Source organism: Carettochelys insculpta, chromosome 8, assembly GCF_033958435.1.
Source record: "Carettochelys insculpta isolate YL-2023 chromosome 8, ASM3395843v1, whole genome shotgun sequence".
NCBI lineage: Eukaryota > Metazoa > Chordata > Testudines > Carettochelyidae > Carettochelys > Carettochelys insculpta.
In genome coordinates, this window is record NC_134144.1 from 55251349 (window position 1) to 55275674 (window position 24326).

The 24326-nt window shown below is 48.5% G+C and overlaps 1 protein-coding gene across 1 annotated transcript in view; it reads left to right on the forward strand.

The window, feature by feature from the left end:
* LRP1B (LDL receptor related protein 1B) overlaps positions 1-24326 on the forward strand; it is a 1349009-nt gene that overhangs the window by 1004933 nt on the left and 319750 nt on the right. The window contains exons 42-43 of the mRNA XM_075000767.1: positions 753-942; positions 2100-2304. Of these exons, the coding sequence (XP_074856868.1) occupies positions 753-942; positions 2100-2304 (395 nt within the window). The remainder of the gene's footprint in view (positions 1-752; positions 943-2099; positions 2305-24326) is intronic.

The window sequence follows — 24326 nt, forward strand, 5'->3', positions numbered from 1 at the left end:
AGGAGATCTACATTTCCTACAGCTGGAAGGGACCTTGGGACATCATCTTGTCCAGCCCCTTGCCTTCTTGGGAGGACCAAGCACCATCCCTGACATCTATTTGCCCCACTCCCTAAGTGGCCTTCTCCAAGATTGAGCTCATAACCCTGGGCTTAGCAGGCCAATGCTCAAACCACTAGAGCTATCCCTCCCCCCTTTTATGAGTTAGGTGCAAAGTTAAAGAAATTTACTATTTATTTCCCTTCCCCGATATATTATTGCAGTTCCATCACCTCCTGCCCCTTACCATACTAGCTGTTTGTATCTGAATGATAGGAAGCTTTAAAATATTCTGGGATGGGAGAGATTTGAATTTCAAGCCGAGCTCATCCACAAACATAGTGTGTGACCTAATGTGCAACATTGAATCTTTCTTGCTCACCTTGATAATATTTTTCTGATTTGTCAACCTTGATTACTATCTTTGGTTCTCTGTACCTTAAATATTAAGTCCGTTCTGGTATGACTATGATCTGAAGAAGTGGGTCTGTCCCACGAAAGCTCATCACCTAATAAATTATTTTGTTAGTCTTTAAAGTGCTACTGGACTGCTTTGTTGTTTTCTTGACCTCAGTGTGTGACCTGGAAATAAAAAAAGTGACAAGCTATAATGTCTGAGAAATGGTACTATTCATCAAGTATCTATTTTGAAAAGAATCCCCCTTTTTTGCTAGCAAGAATTAATTTATTTTCTTTGTAATTAACTTTATTAGATGTAGGTTCTGTGGAAGGACTTGCCTATCACAGAGCTTGGGATACTCTCTATTGGACCAGCTCTACTACATCATCTATCACAAGGCATACAGTTGACCCGAAACGACCAGGGGCTTTCAACAGGGAAGCAGTAATAACAATGTCCGAAGATGATCATCCGCATGTATTAGCTCTTGATGAATGCCAGAAGTATGTACGGCATCTATATTACTGCCTTTTGAATTCTTAAAATTGATGCAAAACAAGCATTTCCCATTCATTTCAGTGAAAAAGGAAATATTCAGCAATTCTAAAGACCAGGCAGGTGCAATGTAGATTTAGGAACCAAACTTCATGACTTTATTTTGGAAGCCACAAATCCTGGCATGTACCATTTAATCCAAATAATCTTTTAAAATAAAAGATGATGCTCAAATATGTTATACTGTGATTCCTCAAAACCCTTCTGGGTGATGTTTCAAAAAATAAGAAAAAAAAGGAAGAAATATTTATGTTGGAAATATTTAAGTTGGAACCAAGAGGATAATGATTCTTCATTGAGTTGGTTGCTTCTGCAGTATACACTTCAAATTGCTTTAAGTAAAGTCTGGAAACAATTATTTTACAGTCTTAGAATAAAATTTCAGTTTCTGTTTTACTTCTGTATGGCCTCATAGAAATGTTGAAATCAAAGGACAAATAGGTGCCTAAATTTAGACTTGTGTCAGTAGAATTCTCAAAAATCACTAGAAGTCTTTGCATTGCCTGTCTTTGAAGTATACATATATGAAATTGAGCTTCACTGATGGCAAAGACTCTGAAGTAATTTTGTGCAAATTGAGAGGTATGTACTTTGGATGAAATACATGTCTGTATCTACTCTTCTTGTAGAATCTTTCTCACAGCCTCACTTCAGGGCATACATGACCTAAGGAGGGCCTTTTTTGTAGATGGCTTTTACCCTGTTTCAGAAAACAAAAGAGGTGACAAAATTGATAAAATCTGAAAAGATTTGTAGGAAGACAAAAGAAAATCCATGCTTGTATGACAGTCAAGTGTCTTCTGTAATTTGTAAGTTATTGACTGTCATAGTTGTTTTCCATTGTTGGAAACTGAATCTCATAATTTGCAGAAAGCTGCACTATTTAAAATATTATCTCGAAAATCACAGGTCACTCACTGAAATGGAACTGCAACAAATTATCTTTATTATAAATTAATTGGAAATACCATATAATCTATAAATGTAACTGTCTTTGAAGACACATGCTTTTCAGATTCTTAATTTGTAACTAGAACTAACATATGAACAAAAATAAATACAAGTTTAGCTTATAGCTTTTATTATTATTTTGATATTATTACAGTTTAATGTTTTGGACTAACTGGAATGAGCAGCACCCAAGCATCATGAGATCTACCCTTTCTGGGAAGAATGCACAGGTTATTATCAGTACTGATATCCTCACACCAAATGGACTTACCATTGATCACAGTGCAGAGAAACTCTACTTTTCAGACGGCAGCCTGGGAAAAATAGAGAGGTGTGAATATGATGGGTCACAGAGATACGTAAGTAAAACAAATAAAAATTATTGATATTTGGAATTGTATATTTGGTTAAACTTTTTGGATAGTCTCTCTAAAGCAACCAAAGTTGAATTATACCAAATCAAAATCTTACGTATCTGCCTGAAGTTTGAAGAATCAACAATTCTCCATTAGTTCTTATTCATAATCAAAATGGCTAAATTGTGTCATAGAAATGTAAGAATGGAAGAGACCCCGATAAATCATCTAGTGCAGTCCCCTGCACTGAGGCAGGACTAAATATTATCTACATCATCCCTGACAGGTTGTTTTCCAATCTGTTCTTAAGAAACACTTCAAGTGATAGAGATTCCACAATTTATCCAGGTAATTTATTCCTGTACTTAACTACCCTTCCAGTTCAGAATTTTTTTCTGTAACGTTTAACTTAAATCTCCTTTTCTGTAATTTAAGCCATTGGTTCTCATCCTGTTTTCAGTGGTTAAGAAGAACAATTTATCACTCTATAACAATCTTTTACTCATTTGAAGACTGTTACATGCCCTACTCAGTCTTCCCTTCTCTAATCTAAACTAACTCAGTTTTACCAATTGTTTCTCATAGATCATTTTGTCTAGACCTTTAGTGATTTTGGTTTATCTCCCCAGGACTCATCAGTGCTGAGCACAGCGGAAAAATTTCTTCTCATGTCTTGCTTAAAATATTCTGCTTACACAAACAAGAATTATATATTTTGCGATAATATTACATAATTGATCCATTATAAACCAAGATCATTTTCTTTAATACTTCTTAGGCAGTTCTATCAAATTTTGTATTTGTGCAGTTGATCATTCCCTTCTAAGCAGAGTATTTTTCATTTGTCCATATTGAATAGCACCCTATTTATTTCAGATTATGTCTCAAGTTTCTCAAGATCATTTTGAATTCTAATCCTGTCTTCCAAAATCCTTGAAACTCCTGCCAGCTTGGTACTCTCTCTAGATGTTATAAGTGTACTCTCAGTGTCATTATACAGATCATGTATGCATGGATTATTATAAATTTAGTTGTTCACGTTTCAGATTCTATGCTTAAAAGGCATTAATTTTATATTTAAATACAATGAAACAAGCAAAACATTCCTCTGCTAAAACACAATGGCTAATGTCCTAAAGTGCAGTGCTATGTAAAATTTATCATTCTGATATGCCTGTTATAAGTTATAGTTCGGCTATGTAGAAATTTGATTGTAAATTCCTGTTTTTACATTCTTGAGAGGTAAAAACTTGACTCATTTGACAGCTTCATGAGGGTTTTTGTATTTTATTTTTTTAACATTGAAAAAAAGTCCATTAAAAATCCCTTTTTATAGTATTTCTGACTGAGAAACGCTTCAGAAATTAATGAGTGGGTGGGTGAGAGATAAAAGAAAGCACACATCAAAAGAGAAATATCCTGTAAATGATGTAATAGACTGCTGTTTTCAGAAAAATTTGAATTATAAATGTTACGAATATTGAAATATCGCATAGATTTAGGTATCTGCTCAGATTTCAACAGTCTTGTGCAGTGCAAAAGAAAAATGTATGTGTGTCATGAAAACACATAGCACAGCCTTTAAAAAATGCAAATTATGTTTTTTCTTTTTATGTTGCCTTCATGTGTTGCTTTTTTGACTCACTGCCTTGTAAATCCAGCTTCAAGGACAAATGTAGCAGCTAAACAATAAGTGTGGGAACTCTTCTCCCTGCCACCCAATTTTTTTTCAATGAGCCATATGCTCCAATCATAGTTTTAACAACTTGCAGACTAGCTTAAATTGACACTTGCATCCTTCCATTTTCTTAGAAAAAAAGAAAATATTTATATGTGACAAATCTCTCCAATAGGCCCCCGCCTCCAGAAAATTCACTTTATATATTTCACAACTAAATGTCCAGGAAATTCTAAATCTTTATATTTCTTATGATAACATTAACTCAGCTGCAATGCACATATTTTTGTTCATTAATTAGACAGGTTAGATATGCATGTTGTGGCAGAGCTCTGGCTTTCCACTGGGGGAGGGGTCCTGCTCTCCATGGTGGTTAGGGCAAAAGTTTGTTCTCGTCTATGCCACCCTGTCTAGGGGTCTCTGCTTTGCCAGGCCAGGATGGCATTCTTGCTCTATATGCTGCACATAGATCTCTTGGGCTCGGGTGATATTCAGGGAATCCCCTGCAGTCCAGTTGTCAGTGGTCCTCTGAAATATGTCTGCTCCCAATTGCCAGCAATTGTAAACATTTAAATAATTACAATTGTGGAAAAGATAAAAATTAGCCTTAATTATTGAAATTGGAATAAAAAAGAATTCTGTAAAGTGTACTAATACTCTATTAACCTATGACAGTATAGCTTGACTTTTCCAGACAAAACTAAATATTTCTTAGCTAAAATTTCCCTACAGTTGTGTGATAGCAGGGTTATATCACTTCACTGCAGATCTTGAGTTGGCTGGCTACTGTTGCATATGTCTCTTCATTTAGTCTGTCAGCAGCATCATTCCACAGCACAGGATGTTAATAAAATTAATAATTACCACTTATGTAAACATATACAAAATGCTTACACCCTTTTAAATATGGATTGGAAATAAAGAATAAAACAAGACCCATTTCCTTTGTTTGTATTCCTATTCCACTAGGAAGAATGGGATTGTAGGAATGCTGCAGGTAGGAAGGAAATCAGCAGGAAATAAATTTTTCATTCTGCAGTTCAGTGCTTCCCACAATTAGTGACATGGAGGTATTACATAGCACTTTAGGAAAAAAACAGAGAAAAAGTCGAAATTTACTCTAGAAGGCTGTGTTTACGTTATCCCCCTTCTTTGAAGGAAGCATGGTAATCAGCCCACACTGGGAATAGCAATGAGGTGCTGAGATGAATATGCAGCACCTCATTAGGCTAATTCTCACCACAGCAACTTCAAAGTTGCAAACTTTGAAGCGCCAGCATGCCATGTAGCTGTGGGCACTTTGAAGTAACTGCACAACTTTGAAGTGCCCTTACTCCCAAAACTTCGAAGTACCCAAACAACTTTGAAGTTGTTGTGGTGAGAATTAGCCTAATGAGGTGCTGCATATGCATCACAGCACCTCTTTGCTGTTCCCCGCTTGGGCTGATTACCATGCCTCCTTCAAAGAAGGGGGCTAGCATAGACACAGCCTAACAGAAAATATCCAAATAGACATTTATTTTGAAACCAGCATGTGCACCAACTTTTAACATAAGGAAGCCACTGCAGAGGATAGGAAATAAATTATGATTTTTAATGAATGGCTTCATAGAAGAAGAGTTTGTTGCATTGCAAATATCCAGTCAATGCAGACATCCTTTCTGCCTATAGTCTAGCTAGGGATCTTGTAGGCTGAGCTTTATTTCCCTAAAAAACTGCCCTTCCTGGGTCTTGTATGTCTCCACAATGCACAATTTTATTCATTCTGCCCAAGATTGTATAGTTGTTTTGAAGCCTAGGCCTTGGGAGAATAGAAGCAAACGTTGATCCTGATCTTGTTTGATTCAGTAAACTTTAAATAGATCTTTACAAATAACCAGATTATGTATTTTTTCACTGTAGGATTCAGGGATTTAGGCTGAACTAAGGAAAGACTATTTTCTTTGAAACATGAAGTGTGAACACTTTTAGTATAAAAGACTTTGAGAACTATTTTATCCTTATAGAAAATGCAGTATGGAGTAGTAGAGAGAATGCTGCAATCTCTGAAATTCTCCTAGATAAGGTGACTGCAACTCTTTCTGGTGGACAAGTGAAAGGGAGTGACTGATGTCAACAGTGTAAAGGGGATCTGTGAACACGTGACACACCAAGAGCCATTCTCACTTTGGGGAAAAAGACCTTACTGAATTCTGGTTAGCCTGAGACCCCGAGAAATTCTGAAAGCTAGGGAGCCAGATGTTCTCGATAGGACACTGCTGAGATTGGAAATCTGATAAGGCAAAGTGCTAGGCAAAAATTCTCTGCTCAGATATTTTTGAAGCAAAATTAGGGTAATTGAAATATTTGTGTGTCTGGGATTCTTGAACTGTGTGCTGAATCACGACCAAATAGAGGAATTCCTTTTTATAGCTGAAATATGTGTCTGTAAGCCAAAATAATACTTATAACAATTAGAGAAAAAACATGAAGTCAGAGGCATCCACAGGAATTAAAGTTTCATCTCTTTGAAAGGGTACTTTTTGTGCCCTCCCTTCCTCATGGAGACCTTGAGGTTGGGAGGAGCTTGTTCTTGTCTCCCTGTGCCCCACCCTAGCCCCAGTGCCAGAGCAGCTGTCAGTTCCCACCAAGGTCAGAGTTGTGTGCACCCTGCCACAACTCTGAGACTGGAGGAGTTCTGACTCTCAGACTATTACTGGAGGGGATGTGCCTGACTGCCACCCTTTGAGCGTGCTGCTACCTATGGCATTTGGGATTTCCTTTTCCTCATGGAGAATGGGCTCATGTTATGTCCAGTCTCCCAGTCAACTAAGTTAGGTCTAAGAGCTATCTCATTCAGGTGAGCGCTAAGAGTGACATATCTGCTTATTCTTTATCTATCTATCTATCTATCTATCTATCTGGCTAGCTAGCAAGATATAAAATATGTATGTATGTATGTATAAAATCACCTCCCTTGGGGCTGAGACTACATGGAACAGAAGTGGACCATCTGGGTGTAGAGAATGGGATGTGCACCTCTTGTGATATACTTGTCTAGCTTTTCTGGTTGCCAAACAGGTTCCAAAGACTACATGTATTTGTTATTAGGTTGAATATCTCCTGATTCAGATGCGACTCTGATTTCTGTCTGGATTACCTGCTGAACTAGATCGCCATCCACTTTAAGAACAACAAGAAGTCTTGCGGCACTTTATAGACCAACAGATATTTTGGAGCATAAGCTTTTGGGGGCAAAGACCCGCTTCATCAGATGCATGAGTGGGGGGATGGTTTCAGAGGCATATTTAAAGAATGGGGTCCCAGAAGAAGGGAGGGCCAGAGCTGACAAAGTCTATTCAGAAAGGTGGAAATGGCCCTCCCTTCTTCTGGGACCCCATTCTTTAAATACGCCTCTGAAACCATCCCCCCCACTCATGCATCTGATGAAGCAGGTCTTTGCCCACGAAATCTTATGTTCCAAAATATCTGTTAGTTTGTAAGGTGCCACAAGACTTCTTGGTGTTCTCGAAGCTACAGACTAACACAGCTACCTCTCTGATACTTGTCATCTGTTTTAGTGTCCCTTTTATATGAAACACTCTGGTGGAAGCTAAGTTTACATCTGCCCAGGAAAAATTATCTCCATTGTATGTGAGTGGAAGGCTGGGAAATGAATTTCTAACCCCTGGTTGTTGAGAGAAGCAACAATTGTGCAGGCGTTGGACTAATCTAGAATGATCTCTCTCCTGATAGGATTTTGGACATTTTAAAGGTGCACAAGACTTCCTGGAGCTATAGAAAGCTGATGCTTTGTTTATTTTCTCCTTTCTGGGGGATTGCTTGATATAGTCCCACAATCACATCAGAGATTTTGGAATTACATATAATCTCAGTCCGTGGAGACTAGGAGCACCTGAAAGACTGTGTGTGTTCCCCATCCCTGGAGATTAGCACTTGAGGATCTGGTGACTGCATAGATATACATGTGAATATGCCCCTCCTCCTCATTAATTTTTTTCTGCAACCTCAGTACCTTGCTTGACAAAAGGACCCTAATCCTGAATTTAGTCTGGGATGGTTCTGTAACTTTAGGAGAAAACTCAGACGATGCTTCATGTGGAATCTCACACAGCGTGTGATGCCTATGCACAATCATAGAAGGTCTGACTTGAAAGCTGTGGAGATAGGCTGCTTTGTGGTTCTAAATTTTTGCAAACGTGACCTCAGAAGGAAAAGAAAATGGGCTAATAAAATGTCGAAAGCCACTTCTAAGTGAGATATGTGTCTTGTGGGAATCAGTGAGCTCTTCGTTAAACCCCTGCAGGTTTACCATATCAAAACTGCAGTCCTGCCTCTAGGATTTTATTCTTCACGATACTGTTGAAGCTAAGCACAGCACAATTTCTTCCTAATAAGGTTCAGTGAACATGTTTAGATATATTTGTAGTTTTGAAAAAGTGAATCATAACTTTCCATTCCATTTATCTTACTTGCTAATAATGAAATTTAATAATCCTATTCGTGTTTTATGTTTTTTGTAAAACTCAAAGTCACAATTTACTTTATTACACCATTTGAAAAGGGTCTAGTTAAAGTACAATTCAAATTCACACATTTATTATTTTATGTATAATGATTAAAATATAATACATAGCTGGGATATTCTTATTTTATAACAATGTAAAACTGTGTTATGAGTATTACGAGCCTAACTTGATATTTCTGTGTGAAGGAAATTCTTAATTGCGTAAGAAAAAATCTAAATATGCTGTGTAGTTTTAAAATAACATCATATTTGACTTTGTTTTTATTTTATATCTCATTTCTCCTTTCCATTACCATAGTGTAATCCAAATTCATATGTAATTCCCAAATGAAGTCTGAATATTAATTTGTGAGGGCACCCTTGCATGCTCACTATGAAAGCAAGCATCTTAATAGGGGTGCATAACCAGAAGATGACATATCTTGGGAATCATGGACACTCACCTACTAAAAGGAAAGCATCGATTTTATTTAGTTCACAGTTGTGCTCTACAATTTTTCACAATCTCAGGCAACATATCCATTTAGTTCATATTGGCAATACAGTCAGGTGAGTCTGAAAAACCTGAAACTTAACGCTGTAGCCAGTATCCTGTCTCTGATGGTACCTAGTAGTAGGTACTTCGGATGGAGATTCTGAAATCCTGTAGTAGGCAATTAGTCAATAATCTGCCCAAAGGGAAATTTTCCTCCAGAACCTTATTGGCCAGGTATTGTATTATGAACTAGGACCATGAATACATATCTTTTGCACAACTGGGAAGTAACCCAAGGTTGAAATGTCTCATAAGTAATGGGAGAAAATGTACCAGGCAGCAGAAATCTTGTATGTATGTAAAAGTTTGGCCAAAATAGTGCACTGAACATTGTCCTTCTAGTCCTTCACTCACCCAGTAGAAACATTTTGGGACCTGATAGAAGTAGCTAAGGAATCTAGACTGCACTTGCAGAATAAACTGTATCTCCTCAAAGAGAAACCCTAAATCATCAGAATAAGAAGCACATGCTGTTATTAGCCTGGGCATTCAAAAACAAATGAAAAATGTTAGGAATTTTTTATTAGCCACATTGATTCACTTTTGGTACCAAGACAGAACTCCACCAGAAAATCATATTTATTCAGAGAACATCCTGGAATCTTACAACCAAGCACCAGGGGGAAATAGGTACCAGCCTTAGTATTCTTTGTGCATACACATTGTACTCCTCAACTGATTATCTTTAGGAGTCAAGGTTAATCGTAATGGCTACATTAGACAAGACTGCAGTCTACTTTTCTAGTTGTTAATCCTTCTGAAATACAAGGATTCAGAATTAGCACTTCTGCCGATTTGCAAATCCATGCTGCGCTTCTCTTGAGCAAATGTTATCCTCAGAACTTCAGAAACATTTCTGCCCGGGATTGATTGGGTGTTTTCTTTTGTTCCATGCTTCTGAGGCAATAGTTCTCCTGTCTTATGTCTGTCATCAGCAGTCATTGGAAAGGTTGTGGCATAAATAGCTCTCCCTAGAACTAAATCACCAGTATTTAGAGTACACATCATCACTGTAGTGTGTTAGTCTCATTCCATCCAAAATGCCAGGGACATAGAGCCTGAAAGTTGTGGCAAATAAGATATTAAGATCTTGCCATAGATGACACACAAAATATCAAGAATATGTTCTTAAAGTGAATCAAGGTTCCATGTACAAGGTCCCTACCAGCGTTGTGAGCTGGGAATGACTGAGCCTCACTGAACAAAATGTGCTGAGCAGCAGTGTGAAGTTAACACAGTATATTTATCAAATTCCATAGGATAAGTTTGCTTTCAACTGCAGAATCAGGAAGGAGCAGAATAAGGTAGTCCAAAAATAAATTTGTTAGGATACATTTTGTGTTGTATGTTTTTTTTTTCCTTCTTCCCTCCCGATCTGATTATGTTGCTCACTACTTTGGATGTGCCCCAGAACTGTGAGAAGCAGGGCTACAGAATGCAATATTTCTTATTAGGTAATTTCCCTTCTGGTAGCAGCATCCCCCACACTCTACTACACCAGGATGATGTTATTAGCCCAGGGAAATTTATTTTCCCTTTATTTCTCTGTCAATAATTGAGGTTGTAGGAGCACTTATACATTGCAGTTGCCTAATTATTTGGTTAGTTGCTGCTTTAATAATGTCCTGTTAAGAATTATTTTTACACCGCATTGAATGAGTCTTCTGGCACAGTGCACAAGGAGGCCTGGACAAGTGCCTAGCAACAGTTCTGAGCCACATCCAGACAAAAAGGCACTTCACATCTATAACAGAAGGGTGGGGCAGGGTAAAGGAAGCTAGAAAATTAAATGAATAAGAAATGTTCTGAGTTCTGCTGCTCCCTCAGTCACATCATCACAATTAATTCATCTGTTTATACACATATGTTGTACAATGTAAAATAGATTATGGATTTTCTGGGACACAGGAGCTACGTCTACACGTGAAGCCTACTTCGAAGTAGCCTATTTTGATGTAGTGACATCGAAATAGGCTATTTCGATGAATAACCTCTACACGTCCTCCACGGCTGGCAACGTCGATGTTCAACATCAACGTTGCGCAGCACCACATCGAAATAGGCGCTGCGAGGGAACGTCTACATGCCAAAGTAGCACACATTGAAATAGGGATGCCAGGCACAGCTGCAGACAGGGTCACAGGGTGGACTAGTGCTTCCAGGGCAACAGCTAGCTGCTCCCTTAAAGGGCCCCTCCCAGACACACTCAGCCTGCACAGCACACGGTCTGCAGATCCATAGGCACGCACACCTCGAGCGACGCAGTCATGGACCCCCAGCAGCAGCAGCAGCCAGAGGTTCACCCAGCCCTCCCTGCAGGAGCAGGGCTCGCCCTGATCCATGCCATGCAGGAGGCAGCTGAGCACCTCCTTGCCACACCAGAGGAGGAGCAGCCTGCAGGGGAGCTGGACTCAACCCCCAACTGTGCAGCACCCCGCCCCCCCCAGCCTCACACGCCACCGCCTGTGGAGCCACACCACCACCACCGACTGGTGGGAACGGCTGGTGCTTGAGGAGTGGGACGATGACTGCTGGCTCAGGAACTTTAGGATGAGCCGGCAGACATTTATGGAGCTGTGCCAGTGGCTCACCCCCGCACTCAGGCACCAGGACACCGCCATGCGGCATGCCCTTCCAGTGGAGAAACGGGTCAGCATCTCTGTCTGGAAGCTGGCCACTCCAGACAGCTACCGATCCGTGGGCCAGCAGTTTGGCATCGGCAAGGCCACTGTCGGGGCTGTCGTCATGGAGGTAAGAGTACCCACGGGGAGGGGGGAGGGCAGGGGGGTCCTGGCAGGGCAGGGCAGGGCAGGGGAGGGGAGGGGAGGGCAGGGGGGCCCGGGCAGGGCAGGGCCACGCACACCCTGCTCACCCCTCATTGGTGCTCTCCCATGTGCTTTCCCTGCAGGTTGTGCGTGCCATCAACGCCATGCTCCTCCACAGGCTCGTGAGGCTGGGGGACCCAGATGCCACCATCGCGGGCTTTGCCACGCTGGGCTTCCCCAGTTGCTTCAGGGCTCTGGATGGGACTCACATCCCCATCCATGCCCCGCAACACAGTGGAGGACGCTACATAAATCACAAGGGCTACCACTCAGTGGTCCTCCAGGGCTTGGTGGACAGCCGGGGCTGTTTCCAGGACGTTTATGTGGGCTGGCCTGGCAGCACCCACGACACCTGGGTTTTCCGGAACTTGGGATTGTGCTGCCGGCTGGAGGTGGGGACCTACATCCCCCAGCGGGAGATCCCTGTGGGGGACACCACCATGCCCCTCTGTGTCATCGCAGATGCGGCATACCCCCTCCGGCCCTGGCTCATGCACCCGTACACGGGCCATCTCTCTGCCAGCCAGGAGTGCTTCAACCAGCGCCTGAACCAGGCACGCCAGGTGGTGGAGCGCTCATTTGGCCACCTCAAAGGGCGCTGGAGATGTCTCCTGACCCGCTTTGATGAGGGCCCCAACAACATCCCCCAGCTTGTGGGTGCCTGCTGCGCCCTACACAATCTGGTGGAGAGCAAGGGGGAGGCCTTTTTTCAGGGCTGGGCTGTGGAGGCCAGCAGGGCCGATGTGCAGCCACCCGCTGCCCCCAGTCGGCAGGTGGACCCCGAAGGGACCCGGGTCCGGGAGGCCCTGCGGGCCCACTTCGATGATGAGGCCACGGGGTGAACTCTGCCAGGCCCCCCACTGCCCCCCACCTTCCTCCACAACACTCCCTGCCCCTACTCCCACACCACGGAGCACCCAACAGCACCCCACACACACTTTTCCTGGACAAATAAAAGCACGCACTTGTTAGTAAAGTGAAACTGGTTTTCTTTGAACTGTTTTTTTAACTAATAACAACAAACTATATACAAGACCTTCTAACTAAACTGTTATATAAGTGAATAGTAAAGAAGTTTGCATATATTATATGTACAAAAAACAGAAAACCAGGGATTACAAGGAAGGGGAGAACTATTTACATGGGGGGGGCAAACGGGGGGCACAAATAAATAAGTCCCAAAACTATATACGGGGGGGGGCACATCCTGGGCCTCACGCCCCTATAGTCCGGCACTGGGGGTGGGCGGCCGGGAGCCCCGCCTCAGCCGCAGCCCTGTCCGGGGCTGGCTGGGGGCCGGGCGGACCAGAAGATACGTCCGGCGAGTCTCAGCTGACCCCAGGTGTCCCTTGGCGGTCCGGCCCTCGGTGGTAGGTGGTGGGGCGACGGCAGACGGCGCGGCGACGAGCGGAGCAGCGGGTGGCACGGCAGGTGGAGCACTCAGGGTGGGCGCAGTGGCGGCCGGCATGGCATGGGGGGCCAGGTAGTCCACAAGGCGGTTGAACGTATCCATGTAGGCCCCCCATTCCTCTTGGCGCCAGGCCAGCGCCCGCTCCTGGAGCTGGAGGCAGCGTTGCTCCACCCGCAGACGCTGCTCCGCGACCTCCAGCTGCCGATGATGGATGGCCAGCAGCTGGGGGTCCGTCGCCGCCGTGTGGAGTTGCTGGGTCCGCTGTCTTGCCCGCTGTGGGGCCGGTCGGTCCTCCACCGAGGGGCTTGCCTGGAGCGATGGCCCTGGAGGGGTTTCCAGGACCACTGAAGCCTTGCTGGTGCTCTCCGGTCCTTCTGATGGTGCAGCTGTGGAACACAGGAGGGGGGGAAGAAGAGTGGAGACAGGTGTTAGTGTGGGCCCCGAGCCATGGCCCTTGTCCCCCCACCCCTGTGCTGCAGGTTCCCCATCCCTGTCCCCGGGAGATGCTGCTGTGATGGGGTTCACGGGTCCCCCTGCACTGCACCCCGTCCCCTGGCGGGAGTGACTCTCACTACACTCAGCAGGGTCTGACAGGAGAGGTTTCTTAGGCCACAGATGCCCAGTTTCTCCCAGGAGTGACAGTACAGCAGTCAGAGACAGTCCTTCCAACCCGTCCTGGGGAGAAGACCCCAAGGGGTGCCCCTCTGGGGTGTAGCTTTCCCCCTCCTCAGGCTGGCTGCCTTCCAGCTCTCCCTTCCCCTAGCCTCTACCTGCGCGCCCCACCTCCCCCCATTCAAAGCCAGCTCGGCTCCTCCCTCCTCTTTGTTCAGGGCAGAGGTGTCACCTGCCAGTTGTAGCCCCAGGATCATCCTTTGCCCCTGGGAGCTATTCAGCTTGTTGCTCATATCTAGCCTGAGTCTCGCATTTGCACTCCCCCAACTCCATCACATGCTGCTGCAGCTGCTGCTGCTGCGGGGTGTCCCACCCCGTCCTCCCGGGGGACCCTAGAGGTTCCGCTCCCCCCTGCCCTGGGGATGGGGCATGGCACTGTTGTGCTGGGAGTAGGGGGCAGGGGCTGATGCACTCCTGTGAGGGACATGGCCATCTGGGCATGTGGAGGGCCCTGGCCACATATCTATTACCCCCGCCCCTCAACCCCGGGGGTGTACACCGGGGGGGGTACATACCTGTAGGTCCACTCCCACGGTCTGGGGACACCCGGGGGGCGGACGCCCGGCTGCTGCTCTGGGATGGGAGGAGGATGTGCAGCCCCGTCTCAGCGGAGGAGGAGTCCCTCTCCTCCTCCTCCTCCTCCTGCTGCGATGCCCCGGGGGTGGGCTCCAGGGGGGGCCCCTGGGGTGCGGGGCTTACCTCCAGGGCAGCCTCCGGCTCCGGGGCCTGCTGGGGCTCCTCAGCCGAGGTGGCAAGAGTGGCCGGAGGGGAGGAGGTGTGCTGGGGGCCCAGGATGTCCCTGAGCTCCCTGTAAAAGGGGCAAGTGATGGGGGCAGCCCCAGATCGGCTGGCCGCATCCCGGGCCCAGGCATAACCCTGCCGCAGCTCCTTGACTTTACTCCGGACATGGTCTGGAGTGCGGGCAGGGTGACCCCGGGAGGCCAGGCCCTCGGCCAGCCGAGCAAACGCATCCGCGTTCCGCCCCTTGCTCCCCATTACCTGGAGCACCTCCTCCTCGCTCCAGAGCCCCAGCAGGTCCCGAAGCTCGGCCTCCGTCCAGGAGGGGCCCCGCTGCCGCTTGCCGGCCTGGCTGCGAGCCTGGCTGCCCTGGCTCCCCTTGGGGGGGGGTCCCCTGTGGGCACTGGGGGGGCTGCCGGGCGGCCATCGGTGCACTGGGGGGTTCTTGGGGCTGATGAAGAGCGTGAAGGCTGGCCGCATGTTATTGCTGCTGCCTGCATGCTCTCTCAGCTTCCTGCACAGAAAGGGAGGGGGCGGGGACCTTTAAGGGGCCGCTCCACGTGGCCACCATTGAGCTCAGGGGCTGGAGAGAGCGTGTCTCAACCCCTCAGCTGATGGCCGCCATGGAGAACCCCGCAATTTCGATGTTGCGGGACGCGCAACGACTGCACATTCCCTACTTCGACGTTGAACGTCGAAGTAGGGCGCTATTCCTATCCCCTCATGGGGTTAGCGGCTTCGACGTCTCGCTGCCTAGCGTCGATGTTAACATCGAAATAGCGCCCTACACGTGTAGCTGTGACGGGCGCTATTTCGAAGTTAGTGCCGCTACTTCGAAGTAGCATGCATGTGTAGACGCGGCTAGGATATCTTTGTGTTGTTTTTCTTTGTGCCAAGTGCAAGGGAATGCTAATCACAGTTTGGGGTCCTTTAATTACACAGCAATATGCTGCTGATGGGTGCAGTGGAAAGATTTGTTTAATTGTATTGATCTAGTCCCAAAAAGCCCCAATCAGATTTGCTGAAGTTGGTCCCAACCCCAAAGAGTTCACAGTGTCATTGACACCTCATGTATGTGTAGTACCCAGAGGCACCACCTCATCTAGGGTGAGTGAAATCTCTGCTTCTACAGCATTGGCTGAGCACTAGCTGGCCTTTAGCTCACATGGTAGAGTGCAGGGCTTTAGACCCTATGCTTGCAGGTTCTCTTCTGGGTGCTAGCAACCCAGGTCTGTTGAAGTTACATATGGAACCTTACTGATGACATTATGTTTCTGTGAAAGCATAGGGGAGGGGTTCTGAATTGAGCTATTTGGTGTATTTGCTTTTAAGCATACGACCATGGTCAAATGGCTTCAGTAAACAGATTGGGATGTGCCAGTCACCAGTAAGATGACCAATAAATGTAATAAAAATCTGTCACAATACTAGGAATTCCCAGACAGAAGGTTTGTTCAGTTTTAGTTTCTTCCATAATGGGTGTGATGTACAATCGTAGAGTACTACATCTGAAAGGGACTTGAAGAGATCATCAGGTCTAGTCCACTGCAACAACAGCAGGACCAAAGACTTGGTATAATTGCTCAAATATATAGTTTACTGTGATTGTACAGAAGTTGCTTCTGTTTTGAAAGAGTCTAGCAGTAATATATTTCAAAATCAGGAAATGTTTAGTACAACTGGGTAAAGAAGAGCTGTACCTAGGAAGTTAAGTGATTAACATCCACATTTTGCAGGCTGCTGATAGGTATCAGGTCTAGTATTAGACCACAACAGCACCTGACTCTCAGGCCATATATATTTTAGATTTTTACATGTGGATTTCTTTGCAAAAAATATTATATGAATTATAAATAGGGCTAATCTAATCTATTTATAAAAAGACTTCATCCCTGCATGGACATGACAACACTGTTGTCTTCCACTGACTGGTAAGCTAAAATTAGCCTGCAGAAAAATGAGGAGTCAAAACAAAGTAATATGGCGTGGTTGCATCTACACGTCAGACCTTCTGGAAGAATACCAGCTTCTTCCGGCCGATCTGGGGAGCATCCACACATGTAAGGTGCTCTTCTGTAAGGAATCTGGAAGAACACACCACTTCTTCCAGATCCCTAATGTCGGTTCCATGAGGGGAATAACGTCTTCCAGAAGATAGCACATGTGGATGCTTACGGACCGCTTCTTCTGTAAGAAGTAGTCTGCCATGGTGGCTCCCCGCTGGAGCCTGGAGACAGTCTAGCGAGCCCCTGGGGGCTCTATGGCACCTGTTTCCAGCAGAAGTTAAAACTGCAAGAAACCCCAGAGCAGGAAGCAGGAGCTGTGAGGCTCGTAGCATTTGTTGAGCTGCAGCATGCAACATGCTGGCACCCTGCACCCAAAGGCCAGCAGCCAGATGGCCAGCAGCTAGCCCCACTGTGCCCCCCAGGACAGACCCGGGGAGTTGGATGATGGCAGCCCGGAGGCGGACCAGCCCCAGAAGAAGAGAGCCCCAGCCTGCATGAAGCCAGAGCTGCAGGAGGACTGCACTCTGATGTGAGGAAGACATCCTGAGGGACACGTTGGGGCACCAGCAAAATGCCACTGTCCATGTCTGCCTGGCCACAGCCCTGGCCACCCATGGCCATCCTGCCCAGACAGCAAGCCAGGTCTGGTGCGAGATTAAAGAACTTCACCAGGGATAAATGTGGACCAGGGACAGCAGCCATTGCACCAGGGCCAGCCCCTCCAGGTTTCCCAATTATAGGGAGCTGCTGACATCTTGGAGGGTGATGACACCTCACCACCTCATGGATATGGCAGCCACAGACACCCCTGCTGCACTGGAGTGGGACGACAGCGGCTCCTCCAAAGAGGTCAGGGAGGAGGGCGAGACCACCAGCTAGCCCCAGGGACCCTCAGATGACTCCTTCCCCAAGGGGTCCCTGGTGATAGTTGTTGCCTCGAGGCCTAGCAGCTGGGCCATGTGCAGCTGGGCATCCCTGGACCTATATGAGGTCACACCAGGTAAGTGCGTCACATGGGGCATCCCCCTATGGGAGCACATGCAGGAGGACAATGTACCATGCCCCCCGATGCCCCACACCAGAGTGCATCCTGGGACCACAGGCAATCTGCAGGGTACCCTGCATGCTCCCCATGGGAGCCCTTGCACATGCAGGGGGGAAGCCAGGGTGCCCAGCCACACCCAGCCAAACTGTGCCCTGGGCAGAGCCCTCTGTGCCCAACTACACCCCTCTCACCTGGTGCCCTGTTCCCAGGTGGGGCCCTTCACAGATGGCGGCATCCCCAAGGTGAGGGGCTGCCCAGGCCACTGTTCCAGAGCCATGAGCCTGTGCTACAAGGGCATCCCAGGTCCAGCCCAGGCAAAGTGCCCAGAGGGGACAGGGGACTGCCATGCAGGGCTTGGCTGGGGCGCTAATCCCCTCTTGTATTATAGCAGCTCCATCCTGGGGACAGAAGGGGTACCGGAGGAGCCTGCGGCCCACAAGTAGCATCCAAGCTGGAGGAGCAGGAAGTTGCCTAGCAGGACATGACCCTTGCATGCAGCTGCAGCTCAGCAGGCATGGAGGGTCCATCGCCAGAGCCTGGTGAAGGATGCAGTGGCATATGTGGCCACCCTCCACCACCAAAACGATGTGATGGAGAGGAGCCTGGCCCAGGAGGCGGACGACCTGTGCTGGCACCGGGAGGCATGGGGGGAGGGTGATGGGGATGCTCCAGCAGGTGGGCAGGGCCCTCGTGGAGCTCCCCTTGCCCCCTACTATCTCCTTGCCACCCCTTCTCCCACCCCCCACAGTCCCTGCTGCCCCCCTCATCCTGCCCCCCGCCATCCCTTCTGCCCCTGAGGCTTGAGCCATCCCTGCTCCTGAGGCCCTACCTGCCTTCCTTTCCCAGGGCTTTCCTGTGGTGGCCCTGTGAGACCTGGGGACCTGGTTCCTGGCCACAGTGCTCTATGGCAAGCCCCCACCCTGGGAACCTGCCCCCACTCCCTCTGCTGAGAACATGCCAGTGGCTGCACACCACAACCTCACCGTGCTTCCTGCCCCATTGGGGACTACGCGTTTGGGATGAGAGAGGTAGCCATGGGTGCCAGGGCTCACAGCCATCCACCCCCATACCTTGAATAGTGGCTCATCCCCTCCTATCACCTTGTACACCGAGGTTATTATGCCCTGCTGCCCAGATGCCCCTCTCTTGTAAATAGTTGATCCCATGCCCTTTTGTTGTATCAAAACAGTTTTATTGTTTATATAATACGTTACTTTAGTTTATTATTTAAATAACGCAGTTTTTATTCACACCCTGTGTCCCTGTTCATTGAGGAGGGGGACCTGTGTTGGGGGCCCAGCTCAGAGGTCCCTGTGTGTGAAGGCTTCCTGGAGAGCCTCCCAGATGTAGACCCCATCCTGGTGGAGCTGCCAGTTGGGGGCTGCAGGCAGCTGTTAATACTCCATGGTGTTGTGTCCCCTCACGCACCTTGATAAAGTTGTGGAGAGCACAAGAGGCGACCAGGAGCTCTAGGACATTCTCCATCTTCACACTGAGGCATGTGAGGAGTCATCTGAATCTTGCTTTGAAGTGCTCGAAGGCTTACTCCACGGTGTTCCAGGTGCATCCCAGACGTGTGTTGAAGAGCTCCTGGGACAGAGTCAGGTTCCTGGCCCTGTGCTGGCTTGAGCAGCCTAGATGTGGGGTGCCTGGCCTCTGCCACAGGAGTGCAGCAGCCTGGTCAGTTCCCCAGTGCCTTCTTGTAGCAGGGAGCCAGATACTACATGCATGACATCGTGGGATAGATAGGGGATACCTCTGGAGGCTAATAAATTCAATTTTAGGACGTGGCACTTCCACACCGGCCCTTAATCAAACTGAATTCAAGCTGATTCGAGCTCATCAGGTAACTGAGATTTTGTAATCTCAAGATTAATGCACTCTATATTGAGCTAATGGTATTTTCAGTGAAGTCAGCTTGTAGTATTAAACTAAATGCCTTACATTCAGATTTATCTCATTGTGTAGATGCAGCCTAAGATAATAAGTCTGTGCTTCATGAAAAGCAAGCAGTCCTGTGGCACCTTAAAAACAAATAATGTTATTTATTAGGTAGTGAGCTTTCATGGATTAAGACCCACTTCATCAGATTTAGAACAAAATGAATTCCAGGGTTTATATATTGAGGTGGGGTGGAAGAAGGGAAAAAAGAAGAGGAGGAGGAGAAAGGAGGGTGAGAGTCACTTGTCATTAATATGACCTGTGCACAAAATAAATTAAGACGGATGGGTGCCATTCCTGTAAATACTAAAGGTGAGGAAATTGTCCTTGTAATGCATAAGAAAACTGAAATCTCTGTTAAGCCTCAGGTTAAATATGTCAAATTTGCAAATGAATTCCAGTTCAGATGTCTCTCTTTGTAATCGTGTGGTAAAATCCTTTCGTAACATGATGGCCACTTTAAGGACCACTACTGAATGTCCTGAGTGGTTAAAGTGTTCCCCCTACAGGTTTATGTGTATTCTAGTTCCTAACATCTGATTTGTGTCCATTCATCCACTGGTGCAGGGACTGCCCAGTTACTCCAATGTGCATGGCTGGGGGACATTGCTAGCACATGATGACATAAATCACATTAGTGGATGTGCATGTGTGTGAGCCCCTAATGGTGTGGTTGATGGTTAGGTCCAGTGATGGTGTCTCCAGTGTAGCTATGTGGACAGAGCTGTGAATGTTTTTTTTTTGTTTTGTTTTTTTTGGTTTTTTGCAGGGATAGGTTCCTGCATTAGTGTTTCTGTAGTATGGTGTATGGTGGCTAGTGAGTACGTTTTTGAGGCTGGGTGTTTGTTTGTAGGAAAGAACAGACCTGTCACCCAAGGCCTGTGAGAGTGAGGAATCATGTTCCAGTATAGGTTGTAAATTGTCAATTATGAGTTGGATGAGGTTAAGATGAGGGCTATTGGTGATGAAAAGTGCTCTTCTTTTATTTACCTTCCTGGGCCTATCATACACTAGCTGGCTGCTGGGTATTCTTCTGACCCTCTCAATCTGTTTCTTTATTTCTCTCAGGCTACGTCTACACGTGCACCCAACTTCGAAATAGCTTATTTCGATGTTGCGACATCGAAATAGACTATTTCGATGAATAACGTCTACACGTCCTCCAGGGCTGGCAACGTCGATGTTCAACTTCGACGTTGCTCAGCCCAACATCGAAATAGGCGCAGCGAGGGAACGTCTACACGCCAAAGTAGCACACATCGAAATAAGGGAGCCAGGCACAGCTGCAGACAGGGTCACGGGGCGGACTCAACAGCAAGTCGCTCCCTTAAAGGGCCCCTCCCAGACACACTTTCATTAAACAGTGCAAGATCCACAGAGCCAACAACTAGTTGCAGACCCTGTATATGCAGCACGGACCCCCAGCTGCAGCAGCAGCAGCCAGAAGCCCTGGGCTAAGGGCTGCTCCCCACGGTGACCACAGAGCCCCGCAAGGGCTGGAGAGAGAGTATCTCTCAACCCCCCAGCTGATGGCCGCCATGGAGGACCCCGCTATTTCGATGTTGCGGGACGCGGATCGTCTACACGTCCCTACTTCGATGTTGAACGTCGAAGTAGGGCGCTATTCCCATCCGCTCATGGGGTTAGCGACTTCGACGTCTCGCCGCCTAACGTCGATTTCAACTTCGAAATAGCGCCCAACACGTGTAGACGTGACGGGCGCTATTTCGAAGTTACTGCCGCTACTTCGAAGTAGCGTGCACGTGTAGACGCAGCCTCAGTGAGTAATTAAGTGTTATGAATGCTTGATAAAGATCTTGTAGATTTGTCTCTCTTGAGCCGTGTCTATACGTGCACTCTACTTCGAAGTAGCGGCACCAACTTCGAAATAGCGCCCATCACAGCTACACGTGTTGGGCACTATTTTGAAGTTAACATCGACGTTAGGCGGCGAGACGTGGAAGCTGCTAACCCCATGACGGGATGGGAATAGCGCCCTACTTTGACGTTCAATGTCGAAGTAGGGAACGTGTAGTCGTTGCGCGTCCCGCAACATCGAAATTGCAGGGTCCTCCATGGCGGCCATCAGCTGAGGGGTTGAGAGACTCTCTCTCCAGCCCCTGAGCTCAATGGTGGCCACGTGGAGCGGCCCCTTAAAGGTCCCCGCCCTCTCCCTTCCTATGCAGGAAGCTGAGAGAGCATGCAGGCAGCAGCAGTAACACGCGGCTAGCCTGCACGCTCCTCCGCAGCCACACACACCCCCACCCACCGTGATGGCCGCCCGCCAGCCCCCCCAGCGCCCCCAGGGGACCACCCCCAAGGGGAGCCAGGGCTCCCAGCCTAGCAGCCAGGTGGGGAAGCAGCAGCGGGGCCCCTCCTGGATGGAGGCCGAGCTTCGGGACCTGCTGGGGCTCTGGAGTGAGGAGAAGGTGCTCCAGGTAATGGGGAGCAAGAGGCGGAACGCGGATGCTTTCACTCGGCTGGCCGAGGGCCTGGCCACCCGGGGACACCCTGCCCGCACTCCAGATCATGTCCAGACTAAAGTGAAGGAGCCGCGGCAGGGTTATACCCGGGCCCAGAATGCGGCCGGCCGATCTGGGGCCGCCCCCGTCACTTGACCCTTTTACAGGGAGCTCAGGGACATCCTGGGCCGCTGGCACACAACCTCCCCTCCGGCCACTCTTGATACCTCGGCCGAGGAGCCCCAGCAGGCCCCGGAGGCGGAGTCTGTCCCGGAGGCAAACCCCGCACCCCGGGGGCCCCCCCAGGAGCCCACCCCCGGGGCACCGGAGGAGGAGGAGGAAGAGAGGGACTCCTCCTCCAGTGACGCCGGCCTCCACATCATCCTCCCATCCAGGAGCTCCAGCCGGGCGTCTGCCCCCCGGGTGTCCCCCGACTGTGGGAGTGGACTGTCAGGTATGTACCCCCCCCGGTGCACACCCCCGGGGTTGAGGGGCGGGGGTAATAGATATGGCCAGGGCCCTCCACATGCCCAGATGACCATGGCCCCAAGGACAGCAGTGCCATGTCCCTCAGAAGAGTGCATCAGCCCCTGCCCCCCCCAGCATGACGGTGCCATGACTCATCCCCAGGGCTGGGGGGAGCGGAACCTCTAGGGTCCCCCGGGAGGAGGGGGTGGGACACCCAGCAGCAGCAGCAGCAGCAGCAGCATGTGATGGAGTCGGGGGAGTGCAAATGCAAGACTCAGGCTAGATATGAGCAACAAGCTGAATAGCTCCCAGTGGCTAAGGATGACCCTGGGGCTACAACTGGCAGGTGACACCTCTGCCCTGAACAAAGAGGAGGGAGGAGCCGAGCTGGCTTTGAATCTGGGGCAGCAATTAGAGTCTAGGGGAAGGGAGAGCTGGAAGGCAGCCAGCCTGAAGAGGGGGAAAGCTACACCCAGAGGGGCACCCCTCAGGGTCTTCTCCCCAGGACGGGTTGGAAGGACCGTCTCTGACTGCTGTACTGTCACTTCTGGGAGAAACTGGGCATCTGTTGCCTAATAAACCTCCTGTTGTACCTGCTGAGTGAGAGTCACTCCTGCCAGCAGATTGGGTGCAGTGCAGGGGGACCCCTGAACCCCATCACAGCAGCATCTTCCGGGGACGGGGATGGGGAACCTGCAGCAGAGGGGTGGGGGGACAAGGGCCACGGCTCGGGGCCCACACTAACGGCTGTCTCCACTCTTCTTCCCCCCCTCCTGTGTTCCTCATCTGCACCATCGGAAGGACCGGAGAGCGCTGGAGAGGTGTCAGTGGTCCCAGAAAGCCCTCCGGGGCCATTACTCCAGGCCAGCCCCTCGGCGGAGGACCCACCGGCCCCATGGCAGGGAAGACGGTGGACGCAGCACCACCAGCCGACGGTGACGGACCCCCCAGCTGCTGGCCCTCCACCGTCGGCAGCTGGAGGTTGCCGAGCAGCGGCTGCAGGTGGAGGAACGTCGCCTCCACCTGCAGAAGCAGGCACTGGCCTGGTGCCAGGAGGCATGGGGGGCCTACATGCAGACCCTCAACCACATCGCGGACTCCCTGGCCCCTCAGGCCGTGCTGGCCGCCACAGCGCCCGCCCTGCCTGCTCCACCTGCTGCTCCACCCGCTGCTCCAGCCGCTGCGCCGTCCGCCGTCGCACCGCCACCCACCACCGAGGGCCATTCCGCCGAGGGGGACCTGGGGCTAGCTGACACTCGCCGGCCGTATCTCCCGGTCCGCCCGGCCCCCAGCCAGCCCCAGCCAGGGCTGCGCCTGAGGCGGGGATCCCGGCCTCCCACCTCCAGCGCTGGACTGTAGGGGCGTGGGGCCCATGATGTGGCCCCCCTCCCTCACCCTTTGTATATATTCCCCCCAGTTTATTGTTATTTTGTTGTAAATAGTTTGTGACCCATTACTATGCTGATCCTTACCCCCCATGTAAATAGTTCTCCCCTTCCTTGTCTTCCCCTTTCATGTTATCCTGATTTTTATAATGTATATATATTTATCAGTTAGATTTCCCCTGTACATAGCTTGTCTTGTTCATAATAATAATAATAATAATAATAATAATAATAAAGAGTTCCAGTAAAGATGTTTGAGTTGACAAACAACTGTCTGCTTTTATTTTTACAAGAAAAGTGGGGAGTGTGCTCTTGGGTGCTCTGTGGTGTG